General features: G+C 49.1%; 1 protein-coding gene across 3 annotated transcripts in view; it reads right to left on the bottom strand.

Annotated features, from left to right (window-relative positions):
* The window catches only part of METTL22 (methyltransferase like 22), a 21,816-nt gene extending 9,170 nt beyond the window's left edge, over positions 1-12,646 (bottom strand). For 2 of the 3 annotated variants that reach the window (XM_003802065.3, XM_023508215.1), the window contains exons 1-5: positions 12,580-12,646; positions 7,318-7,486; positions 5,974-6,357; positions 759-799; positions 526-670 (exon numbers count right to left, since the gene is read on the bottom strand). In XM_003802065.3, coding sequence (XP_003802113.1) covers positions 526-670; positions 759-799; positions 5,974-6,357; positions 7,318-7,450 — 703 coding nt within the window. In that variant the 5' untranslated portion in view covers positions 7,451-7,486; positions 12,580-12,646. The remainder of the gene's footprint in view (positions 1-525; positions 671-758; positions 800-5,973; positions 6,358-7,317; positions 7,487-12,579) is intronic. The other variant, XM_023508216.1, reaches the window with a different exon arrangement.
* Positions 12,647-12,904: the final 258 nt, after the last annotated feature.

The raw sequence follows: 12,904 nt of genomic DNA, 5'->3' as shown, positions 1-12,904 counted from the left end.
TTTTTTTTTTTTGAGACAAAGTCTCACTATGGCACCCTTGGTAGAGTGCCATGGTGTCACAGCTCAGTAAATTCAAACTCTTGGGCTCAAGCAATTCTCTTGCCTCAGCCTCCCAAGTAGCTGGGATTATAGGCACCTGCTAAAACACCCAGCTATTTTTTGTTGTAGTTGTCATTGTTGGTTAGCTGGCCCAGGCCAGGTTTGAACCTGCCACCTTCTGTGTATGTGGCTGGCACCATAACCACTGTGCAATGGGCCCCAAGGCAAGATGTGTTCTTTCTCAGGTGTATGACAGAAAGGCCAGGCACTACTGTGAGCTTGATAGTCTAAAGACCTATCCGGTGACACTGTAAACACGGCTGGTTGTTCTGATACTATCATGGACAAAAACAAAAAAAGCATGGAGAATACCAGCAGATCAGGATGGCAAAACTAATGCAGCCAATGTCTGATTCCCAGGGTCTCTGCCTCTTCTACACAGTCAGTACATACTACGCGTCTCAGCCTGAGCCATTGTGTAGTTACCTGTACAGTAAACAGTCCGTGCCACAGTGGCTGCGACGATGCTAGCAAGCCCTGTGCCTGCCCCCAGCTCCAGCATGGTGCGCCCTCGGAGGAGGTCCCGCTGGAACAGGATGTAGTCTGCCAGGAGCAGGGCGCCCCGCCACACCTGGAATGCAGATGACAAGGAGTGACAGGCAACGTGAGGCTCTGCGGAGACCCTGCAGGGCCACAGGAAGTGGATGGGACCTACCCACCTGCTTGCCAACATCTTCCAGTGGGGTGGCCATGGTGTGCTCTGGACAGGATGGAAACCGAAAGAGAAATGGCCAATGTAAAAATGGGGATGGACAGAAATCCACAAGACAGGGGTGCATGGCAATCTGGTGATAGGATCAGAGGGCGCTGGAGGTGGGAGTTGGGTATTCTAGACAGAAGCAGAAACAGGCCGCACTAACAGTCAGGAGGGGGTGTCTGAGCATCAGAGACCAGGAGCCGGGGCTGGATTGGAGACTGTGGCTGGGCTGGGGGGGCACTGTCAACAAAATGCTCCTTCCAGGACTTTGTGTTGCTCTGGCCTAAAATGCTGTCACTTGAAGGGTGCAGTGGACGTGTTTGTCCTCCCCAGCTGTACTCAGGGGTGGTCAGCTTCCCTTGAGGGAGAACGCGGACGGTGAGGTGAGACAGACCTGGGTGAGAAGCAGGTTTTGTCATTTTCTAGCAGGGTCACTTCAGTCACTCAACTACTCGGACATAAAAGCCAGTCTCCTCTTCTACAAAATGCAGAAGTTTCCCTCTTGCCTCTCACCCTTGTAGGGTCAGAACAGGGTTTGGCCAGATAATGCTTCCCAAGGAGCCAGGGCTGAGAAATATCCGATAACTGCTGGTCTCATCAAAGCTTGCAGCCCTTGGACGAATGGTGGTCACTGAAGCCCAGGGAGGGGAAATGACCAGCCCAAGGTCACAGTCAGGGAAAAAAGTCTAATTAGATCAAAACATCAAGATATTTTTCTTTTCTTTTTTTTTTTTTGCAGTTTTTGGGCGAGGCCGGGTTTGAACCCACCACCTCCAGTATATGGGCCAGTGCCCTACTCCTTTGAGCCACAGGCACTGCCCACATCAAGATATTTGATATTTTTCTAAAGCAAAATGGAAATAAGAGGATTTAAAAATCAACTCATTACCTAACAAATGCAAACATTGTAACCTAAATCTTTGCATCCTCAATAAAAAAAAAAGATCAACTCATTTTGGAGTCTGATGAAAAAACGACTTAAGATGTGATTTTTGCTGATACTGTTGACAAGAGAAAACATCAGGCAGGGTGACAAGGGAGAGAACGGGATGCTCGGGGACAGATGAAACAAAGGACCAGGATGCTGTGTGGCTCCCTGGGACCAGACTCCAAAAGGCCAGAACAATTTTCCCATGAAGTCTGGTCAACACAGATGCTGGGAAGCCAAGTGCAGCTGCCCTCTCTCACATGTCTGATAATATTTTTTTTTTTGAGACAGAGTCTCAAGGTGACACAATGGTGTCATTCATTATAGCTCACAGCAACCTCCACCTCTTGGGCTCAAGTGATATTCTTGCCTCTTTTTTTTTTTTTTTGAGACAGAGCTTCAAGCTGTTCCCCTGGGTAGAATGCTATGGCAATCACAGCTCGCAGCAACCTCAAACTCCTGGGCTTACATGATTCTCTTGCCTCAGCCTCCCAAGTAGCTGGGACCACAGGTGCCCACCACAACGCCCGGATATTTTTTGGTTGCACTTGTCACTGTTGTTTGGCAGGCTAGGGCTGGATTGAACCTGCCAGCTCTGGTGTATGTGGCTGGCACCTCAGCCGCTTGAGCCATAGGCACCGAGCCTCTTGCCTGTTTTTCTTTCTTTCTTCTTTTTTTTTGAGACAGAGTCTCACTATGTTGCCCTGGGTAGAGTGCCGTGGCATCTCAGCTCACAGCAACCTCTAACTCTTGGGCTCAAGTGATTCTCCTACCTCAGACTCTCAAGTTGCTTAGGACTACAGGTGCCTACCACAACACCCAGCTATTTTTTGTTGTAGTTGTCATTGTTGTTCAGCAGGCCCGGGCTGGATTCGAATCCGTTACCTTTGGTGTATATGGCTGGTGCCCTAGCCGCTGAGCTACAGGCACCAAGCCAGTTTTTCTATTTTTAGTAGAGTTGAGGTCTCACTCTTGCTCAGGCTGGTCTGGAACTCAGAGCTCAGGCAACCCACCTGCCTTGGCCTCCCAGAGTTCTGGGATTACAGGTGTGAGCCACTGCACCTGGCCTGTCTGACAATATTCCTGAATCTCGAGTACAGAGATTCTTGAATAGGCAAATTCTTCTTCATGATGGGTCATCAGGGGAGTCACAGGTCTCAGTGACTACCCAGCACGAGGAAGGAGGGATCTCTGCAGGGAGACAACTTGGAGGTCGAAGCCCAGCTGACTTCGTGCCTCCTTAACCAGGGTCAAGGGGAATTAGGATTCCAAGGGCATCATAAGAACATAAAAGACCAGCCTGAGGAACCACACCCATGAGGAACTCTAGGTTAGCAACGAGATGAGACAAGACAGTTTTAGGATCTGATTTGTGCCTGCCCCATTAGACCCCACAATCTTTTGTCTCACCCATCTGTTAACTGAGTCACTAGACTCGTAGGAACCCAAACCTCCTCCTCAGCATCTTCCTTCTCCCTGACTTTGGTGGTGGCTCACATTTATTCAACATACGTGTGCCAGGTACTGTGCCAAGAGCTTCCTGTGTGCTCTCTTAAGTCCTTACAAGCAGACAGTGTTATACCCACTTTACAGGTGAGGAAACTGAGCTCAGAAAGGCAACTTGCCCAGTTCAAACAGCCAGTGGGAAGAGTCTGACAGACTGAGTTCCAGTCCTACTTCTTTTAAGTTTTTTTTTTTTGGCCGGGGCTGGGTTTGAACCCACCACCTCTGGCATATGGGGCCGATACCCTACCCCTTTGAGCCACAGGCGCTGCCCAAAGTAAATCTTTTTTTGTTGTTGTTGTTGAGACAGAGCCTCAAGCTGTCGCCCTGGGCAGAGTGCTGTCGCATCACAGCTCACAGCAACCTCCAACTCCTGGGCTTAAGTGATTCTCTTTCGTCAGCCTCCCAAGTAACTGGGACTACAGGCACCCGCCATAACGCCTGGCTATTTTTTTGTTGCAGTTGTCATTGTTGTTTGGTGGACCCAGGTTGGATTCGAACCTGCCAGCTCTGGTGTATGTGGTTGGCGCCTTAGCTGCTTGAGGTACAGGTGCCACTCTTTCAAGTTCTTTTTGAGTTTTGGTTTATCTATAAAATGAGAGAAATGATCATGATTTATTTTGAATTTTGGGTCCATGGATCCCTAGAAAAATCAAGATGACCTTTTTGGATTTCTTGTCAATCCCCTGAAATAGTTAAGAAAACACATTATTTTTCTTTCTTTCTTATTTATTTATTATTATTTTTTCTTTTTTAAAAATCAGTTTCTCAACTGGGTCCATAACTAAAGAAAAAAAAAGGGTTGGTTAACAGGTCAGAGGAAAAGGGTGGTCAAGAGAGTGATAGGTGCTTAGTTAGCACCTACTCTGTGCCAAGTCCCACCCCAGGCACTTCCCAGGTAGTGTTTCACAAAATTATCACCAAAACCCAGGGAGAGCCCTCACCCTATTTTATAAGCGCAAAGACTGCCGTTCTGGGTGGGCAACACACAAGTCCAAGGCCACCTGGCTCAGGAGGGGTGGTGTTGGGTTCAAAATTCAGCTCTGCAGGATTAGATCAAGTTTTGCAGCTGAGGATGAAATGATTAGGTGTCATCACCTGGGCACAAGCAGTTCATTAATTACCTTTTCCTCCCTCTGGGCAGGAATGGACCCACTGACAGCAAAAAAAGGTGAACTTCCAGGTATCGAGATAATGGGTGTTGCAATGAGGTCAGCAAAACAAGGCAGGCAGGGAAGGGGGCCACACTGTGGCCCTCTCCTGCAGGACTCTGTTCTGAGCATATAGGAAGACGGCAAGTTCCCAGAACACCAAACACATGCACACTGGAGGCCCAACATCAACTGTAGAATTACCAACCCTGCTGTTCCCCTCCTCTGGGAGGCTCAGCAAGTGAAGGCTGAGAGCAACATGAGCCATCGGCGGCCCACGTGAGAAACAACTTTCCAAGCCACTTTCGAATGCTCTGCTCACACGATGAGAGCTAAGAACACAGGCTGGGGCATCAGACAGACCTGGCGTGAGTCTCAGCTCTGCCACTGCCTAGCTGTGTGACCTTGGAGAAGTTCCTCAACCTCTCTGAGTCTCAGTCCCCACCTCTGTAAAATGGGAATACTCAGCCTTACCTGTTGAGGCCCAAGGACCACAGGTAATCCCTGGAAGCCAGGGAGCAGGCACACTGCAGTCACCCTGATGGAATGGTCTAGGATAGAGCCTGCTGGGTGCTGCTGTGCAGGCGCTCAAAAACTGCTTGTTGGATGGATGAAGGGACGGATACCAGAGCTGTTATTCTGTCTGTTTCTGAGGGTGACTCACTGACCCTTTCCCTGTCCCAGTCCAGTGCTGGGAGGGCCCTTTGCATAAGACCTTAGGCACCATGAAGAACAAGGGATCTTAACAGACAGACTCCAATCAGAGTGCTTTTCCCCACACAAGCAGTGCTGGGGTGGCCAGAGTCCCGGCTGTGGGACTGACCCACAGGATTCAAACCCACAGGATTCAAACCCATACACAGAGCTGATGGCTACTGGGTTGGCCATTTCCTGAGACCAGAGGAAAGGATGCTGGCAGAGATACCCAAAGCACAGCAGGAATTCAGCCATTGTCACCTCCTGCCCTGGCTCCCTAGAGCGCCAGGTCTCAAGCTTTGAAAGTGTGGGGTTACCAAATCCCCTCTGCTCTGATCCCTGTGCATGGGTGGCAGATACCACAAGTGGAAACCTCTTTCCTGCCAATTCATCACCTCCTCTTTCCTACCTAGCTTCCAGCTCTGACTGCCCTGTAACTGATTAATTTCAGATCTACACCCTTCTCTGCCATACTCCAGTTCCAGAGCCTCCTGTGGCTCCCCAGCCTGGCCATACCCTCCAAAAACTGTACCCTGCCCCACACCCTCCTCATGCTGAGTTACAGAGAACATAGCTACAGGAGGCAGCAGCCATGAGGCTTCCTGGGGAGGCGGGGCTGACCGGGACCTGCACAGTGATAAGGACTGTGCTGGGGGCAAGTGCTCTAGGAAGGAGGGCAGCACAGGAGAGGCCCACAGGTGAGGAGGTGCATGCAGGGGTGTGAGGCTGGTGGTGCCGTGAGTGGAGCAGGAGAGTCCTCCCCGCCACAGGTTCTGACACTCTGCGCTGCTGTACCCTCCTGGCCAGGCTGGACATGGAGTGGGCACTCAGATTGTGCTTGTGCCCTGATCAACACTGTGGAGCTGCTTCAGTGGCAAGTGTGTCAGACCTTCATTTACCTATCTTGATGACACTGTGGGGGCTGTTGCCACGTGCTTCCTCTCCCATGTCGTCCTCTTCTTCCTGTGCTAGAATCATGGGATGTACCTTGTCTCTCAGAGGCCCAGCTGGGTCAGGATCAGAGGTGGCCCGTGGTCTTCTCACTACGTCCAAATCCCCGTCCTCATCCAAACGAGCTCCTGCCTCTTCCTGGCCAGTGGCATCAGGCCTGGCCTGCAGGGAGAGACCCTCATTCCTGTGGCTACCTCCCAGAGGGGACCCTGCGCCACCTGTCCTGGCAGGAGGAGGCTCCTCTGTGTGAGCAACTTGGTGATCGCCGCCCTCAGCCCCTGAGTCTGTCCAAGAGTCTTGGCTCCAGAGAAGTTTGAACTGGGACAGGAAAACTGAAAGGCAAGACAGGACACACAGTAAGAATGCCGAGGTGTCTGTTCTTCTTGTCTTCCTCTTTCTCTGAGAAAATGTGATTACTATCTGCAAAGTTTTTTAAAGACTAGGAAGAGAGGTCAGTGTCCGTAGCTCAGTGGGTAGGGTGCTGGCCACATACACTGAGGCTGGTGGGTTCGAACCCTGCTGGGCCAGGTAAAACAACAATGACAACAACAACAACAAAAAAGGCCAGGCGTTTTGGCTGGCGCATGTGGTCTCAGCTACTTGGGAGGCTGAAGCAAGAGAATTGCTTAAGCCCAAGAGTTTGAGTTTGCTGTGAGCTGTGACACTATAGCACTAAACCAAGGGTGACATAGTGAGATTCTGTCTCAAAAAGAAGGACAGGACAAGGGTATGAAGTGTCCCTCACCATCTGACGACTGGAAAGTCATATGTGCCAGGAGAGGCGGGCGGGGGGCAGGCATCTACTCGGAGCCTCAGTTTCCTCATTTGCATCCTGAGGCTCATAGTACCCACTCCTGGGTTATCTGAGGCTATGATGGGCCAGTCATAGAAAGCACCTAGCTCAGAGTGTGGAATACTTGTTTACAATCCTCTCTTCCCCTCACCCTTCCGTGCCATGAGGTGGGGCTCACTATTCTCCTCCCAATCCAAGGAAAATGCATCTGTGACACCATGGGCAGGGCTACAAAAGGGAGAGCCTGACCACTGCTCTTGCTTTCAGGCCTTCTCGCAGGCTGTTCCCCCCGCCTGGGCTGACGCTTCTTGGCTTTATGACTGAGCACGTTAGGTGCTCAGCAAACCACAGGAGTTTGCTCGTGTAAGAAGGGCACTTAAGAAGTGTTGTGAGGATAACAATTAAACAATCCAATTTTCCCAATATTTTCCCCAAAGAGATGAATATGACAAAGCAGAAGACTAATGAGTTGCTCGGGGACCTGGACCCAGGATCTTACCAGGTTGCCCCACACTGTTGAGCCGTACCATGAGGTGTCTATGGTTTGGGGTGTAGAGGTGGATGTCTGATAGCACAGTGTCGCTTCTAAAGGTGACTTCATCCATGGCTGGGGCAGAAGCCAGCTGCACCATGACCCAGGCTCCACGTTAATCCTGGGACAGGAGCACCTGAGGTGAGAACAGGTCGTTAGCATGGCAGGTGACACAGGGGAATGGTGTTCATCAGTGTGGATGAACCCAATGGAGTGGCCGAGAGCTTTGCACCCTCCCACCCCCAGGGGAGAAACTGCTTCTCTTCTCATTTCCTTTTACATTTTTCCTACGGAGAAAGTCTCAGAGACTTGGCCAGGAAAAAGAGTTCAGGTAGGATTCAATTGTGCTATTTGCTTATATTTGTTTTCATAGTAACCTTGTATTTATGGCAAGGGATCTGAATTTATATTTATAATGATAAAGTTTCCTTTCCTTTTTATTTTTTTCAACTTTTTTTATTATGAAAAATTTCAAACAGATAATGTTAGGGTAATGTAATGAACAACCATATACCCATGGCTCAATAATGGCCAACATTTTGCCAATGCACTTGTCCTACCTATTTAATTTCCTCCCCTTGAACTCTATGTGAACACTGCAGGCATTATGACATTTTACCTCTAAATTCTTTCTCAGTGTCTATCTCCTAAGAGCATTTTCCTATATAACCACAAAACTATTAGTAAATGTAAGATATATCCCCTAATATCATCTAAAGTCAATCTTCTGGCCAGGCGCAGTGGCTCATGCCTGTGAACCCAGCACTCTGGAGGCTGAGGCAGGTGGATCGCCTGAGTTCACGGTTTTGAGACCAGCCTGAGCAAGAGGAAGATAGTGTCTCTAAAAATGGCTGGGCTTGTGGTGGGCACTTGTAGTCCCAGCCACTTGGGAGGCTGAGGCAAGAGGATCACTTGAGCCCAAGACTTTGAGGTTGCTGTGAGCTGTGACACCACGGCAATCTACCAAGGGTGACAAAGTGACCTTTCTTGAGACTCTGTCTCAAAAAAAAAAAAAAAGTCAATCTTCTCTTTCCACCAAATGTCTTTCAGAGGTATTTTTTCCCAAACCAGTAATCACAGTCTATCCTTTGGATTTGGTTGCTATAACCTTTTACTCTAGAGGCTGATACCACCTACCCAAATGTCATTTGTTTTAAAGGTTTTCTGTGAATTTTTTTTTAAGTGAATGGCCTTAAAGGAAAAGCAATGAAGGGAATCACTGCACAGGTGATGTAAAGATATGGACAAATTACGGAGATAAGCAAAAAATAAAGTTTGGAAAACCATGCCTGAGGTCATGTGGTTAAAACTAGGAAGGATCTCCTGTGACCAAATGGACTACCTAATCAAAAACACCGGACAGCAGCAGGCGGAGTTTTTATCTTTGAGACAAAGTCTCACTCTGTTGCTTAGGCTACAGTGCTGAGGCATCAGCCTAGTTCACAGCAACCTCAGGCTCCTGGGTTCAAGCAATCCTCCTGCCTCAGCCTCCTGAGTAGCTAGGACTACAGGTGCCCTCAATAACACCTGGCTCATTTTTCTATTTTTAGTAGAGATAGGGTCTCACTAGGGTCTCACAAGGGTCTCTTGCTCAGGCTGGTCTCCACCTCCTGAGCTCCAGGGATCCTCCTGCCTTAGCCTCGTAGAATGTTAGAATTACAGGCGTGAGCCCACTGTGCCTAGTCAGTTTAATGAGATTTGAAGCTGGTGGGAACTCAGGTCTCTCACCCCTTAGCCTAGAGACCTCAGGAAAAATCACTTCACCTCTCTAGACCTGTTTCTTTAGCTGGTCTCCCTTTACAGTGTTACTGGTGGTAAGGTACTCGGCAGAGTCCCTGGCCCATAACAGTGTTAGTAAAATACCAGCAACTTCCTTGTCCTGGGGTTGGTTTCAGGCATTTGACTCAAACCTGCCCATAAACCTAGACTGCCTACCCTGGCAGGGGTGTCCAACCTGTGGTCTGTGGGCCACATCCTGATTATTTGGGACTGTTTTGCTCATCTGTGGTGTCAGCTATCTTGAAAAGTATGCACAGATTTGTCAGTTAGTCTTTTTGTATTTAATGTGTGGCCCAAGGCAACTTTTAGTCTTCCAAATGTGGCAGAGAAGAAAAAAGGTTGGCTTGGTGTGTACTAGATATGGGACCTAGGCATGTCATGAAACCCTCAGGGACTCCATTTCTTCAACTAGAAAAAAGGATCGTCATCACCCAGGTTGTCCCTATGATCTGGGCACACAAGTGGTGTTCCTACATTTGAGTGCTTGTCACAAAACAAAATTTTTTATGTCTCTCAATATAAAAAATTTCAGGAAACAGACAACTCCTTTTTAGTCTCCAAGTCAGCTTTCTTACTTGACACTGTAAACCAACAAAGAACAAGTGGGTTGTGAATCTGGCAAATCAATGTAGGACTTCGGGGTGTCAAGGAAAGTGATGGAGAAATGTTCGACCTTCAGGAAAAAGCTCTTAACCAATGGGGCATGGCAAAATCAGACTGAATCCTGGAAGAGGAAATACAGCTTAGATCTACCACACAATTTGTTTCAAAGGCAGCTTTGGGTCTACAAGCCCTGAGGGATGTGCTGGGGAAAAACTGAGGACTCTCACATACAGCTTTTGGAGCAAAAAAATAAAAAAAATCCTCTCTGATGTTGTTGTGAAAGTTGAACTAAAGGATGCCATTTTTTGCTATAGTGCAATTTTGTTGGAGAGAGTACATCTCCCCTCCTCCCCCCCAAATCAATGTTCTTTGCTTTTTTTGGGACAGAGTCTCACTGTCACCCAGGCTAGAGTGCAATGGCATCATCAAAGCTCACTGCAACTCCAACTCCTAAGTTCAAGCAAACCTCCCACCTCAGCCTCCCCAGCAGATGAGATGGTAAGTGCATGCCACCATGCCCAGCTAATTTTTCTTCTTTTAGTGGACATGGGGGTCTCGATTTTGCTCAGGCTGGTTTTGAACTCCTGGCCTCAAGTGATCCTCCTGCCTTAGGCTCAGAGTGCTAGCATTACAGGCTTGAGCCACTATGCCTGGTTTCAAATTGTCTTACATACAGACAAAAACCCTTTCCAATTCTTAATTTGTAGTTGAATTTTCAATTTAAAATTCAGACTACCCAGCCTTCCCAGGAAATGTACTCAGCAATGGAAGACTAGGTGAAGAAGATTCCCTCTAAGCAGTAGTTCTCAACCTGTGGGTTGCGACCTCTTTTTAACAATGAAGATACACTGAGGAATCAGGAAGGTTGAGAACCACTGCTCTAAGGGGCCTTCTCCAGAAACAGCTCCCTAGGAATAAGGCGGCCCTCTTGTACCCATCTCAGGGGCTGTTTGAGGAGTAAATAAGATAAGATCAATTTCAGGGCTCAGGACACGGTAAATGCTCAATAAATACTGACAGTATTACCATCATAGCAATGTAATAATAATTATTAAAGGGAATGCTGGGAACACAGAAAAAGGCAATGGTCAGTTTTTCTACTTAGGAAAAGCTGAGTGTCTGTCTGGGAGTACAGGCGGTCCCCAGTTTAGGAATGAGATAGGTTCTGTAGGTAGGTTCTTAAGTTGAATTTGTATTCTGTTTGTAAGTACAAGTTGTATGTCAATTGGATGCAACTTGAGGACCATCTCTACTTGACTAGATGGCTTTGGACTCCTTCTTCACTGATCTAAGTTGCAGATGAGAACTGTGAACTATGGAAAAACTAAGCTTTTAAAGAATTAAAGTTAGTTTTATTCAGAGTTTTACTGAGGACTGAATCCGGGAGTCTTTCAGAGTCTCTGTTAAGGGGGCTCCAAAGCAGTGCTTCAGCCACAGCTTGTCTACCAGACAATGGCGTTTCTACACGGACTCAAAAGTTTCTCTAGAGCAGCGTTTCTCAACCTGTGGGTCACGATCCCTTCCTAATAATGACAATACATCGCAGCATTAGGATGGTTGAGAACCACTGCTCTAGAGTAATATCTAATCAAAGTTTGGGTGCAAGAGTACATCTGGTTATAGATTATAAAGCATCATTAATCTGGTCAGGTTGTACATACAGGAAGAGGCAAGGTCTAGGATTAGTGAGCTTATCTGTTTTTATTTTTCTGAGACAGAGCCTCAAGCTGTCACCCTGGGTAGAGTACCATGGCATCACAGCTCACAGCAGCCTCCAACTCCTGGGCTCAAGCGATTCTCCTGCCTCCGTCTCCCAAGTAGCTGGGATTACAGGAGCCTGCCATAACGCTCGGCTATTTTTTAGTTGCAGCCGTCGTTGTTTGGCGGGCCCGGGCTGGATTCGAACCCACCACCTCAGGTGTATGTGGCTGGCGCCTTAGCCGCCTGAGCCAAAGGCACCAGTGAGCTTATCTTTTTAAAAATATCAGTGATTCAAGCAAGAGACTTGGGAACCTGTGCTCTATCCTGCACATCGTCGTCAGGGCATTTTCCACAGGTTGCCCTTGGAGAAATTCTGCAGGGGAGGGATTTTGCGAAACGTTGCTGGCAAGCAGAATGGGCAAACAGGATTTCTAACTTTTACTACTTTGTCTCACAGAACTCACCCCAACCCCCCACCCGGGCTGCTGGCTGGTTCATCCCAGAAGCAGGAGACGCCAGGTGTTCTTGGCTCTTCCAATAGGGCTGTGGGGTTCTCATTCAGGCCCTGTCCAGTTTACTCCTATGACCACCTACAGTCCGCAGTCAAGTTGTCCCTAACAGCGGTTTGCTGGAATTACGAGACTGAAATAACTGCCCTCCTCCTCCTTTTTTCTTTCCACTAGTTAAGACTCATCCATGATTCTGTGACGGAAAGCTATAGGAACCAAGGCCTGAGGTGAAGGTGTGGTAAGACTTGCTCTGGCCACGGCTTGCAGAGTTGGAATCCGGGGCTCCAGGTGCCCTCTTCCTCCCGGGGCTCCTGGTTCTGTCTGGCCGCCTCTGTGACCTTACTCTGGGGGTTAACCATTGTCCTCAAAGGCAGTCACAGCTAGCGCACCGTTGTCCTTTCCTAATCTGGGACTGAGAGAGGCCGCCTGAACACCGGACGGAAACCCAGGTAAGCTGATGGCCTTCCTCCTTCAACTGCCGTGCTTAAAGGGGGAAACAGGCTAAAAGTGAGATCAGGCCATAGTGGGTTAATGGCCCTCAGTGATGTCCTCATGTGAGGACAATTCCAAAGTTAGGCTCAGTGACAAGAGGCTCCCTGCACCCTACCCCATCCCGTCCTCTGTCCCAGGAACTTACCCGCCGCGGGCCCCAGCCTGGTGTCCCACCCGACCCCATCACCACGAGACTCAGGGGGCCGCCATGACAGGCGATCCACGCAGGCGCGGCCCCGCCCCCAGGCGCGCCCGTTCCGCTCGCCCCACCCCGTGGTCACGCCCACCTGCCCGGGCCGCGTGTGCGTGCAAGTAGCACCGGGTGCTTTTTCCTTCTCTGGCGTTGGGCTAGTGGTAACCCAGCGGCGGTGGGAGCAGGCGCAGTTGTGGTCTATGGCGACTTGCTGGGGCCGCTGTCCTAGGTGGGGACGCCTGTGCACGTGGGTGGCCATACGTACTCCTCAGAGGAG

This window comes from Otolemur garnettii, unplaced genomic scaffold (genome assembly GCF_000181295.1).
Source record: "Otolemur garnettii isolate 467f Iridium unplaced genomic scaffold, OtoGar3 scaffold00232, whole genome shotgun sequence".
Classification (NCBI taxonomy): domain Eukaryota; kingdom Metazoa; phylum Chordata; class Mammalia; order Primates; family Galagidae; genus Otolemur; species Otolemur garnettii.
This window is presented reverse-complemented; position numbering and strand designations above follow the sequence as displayed.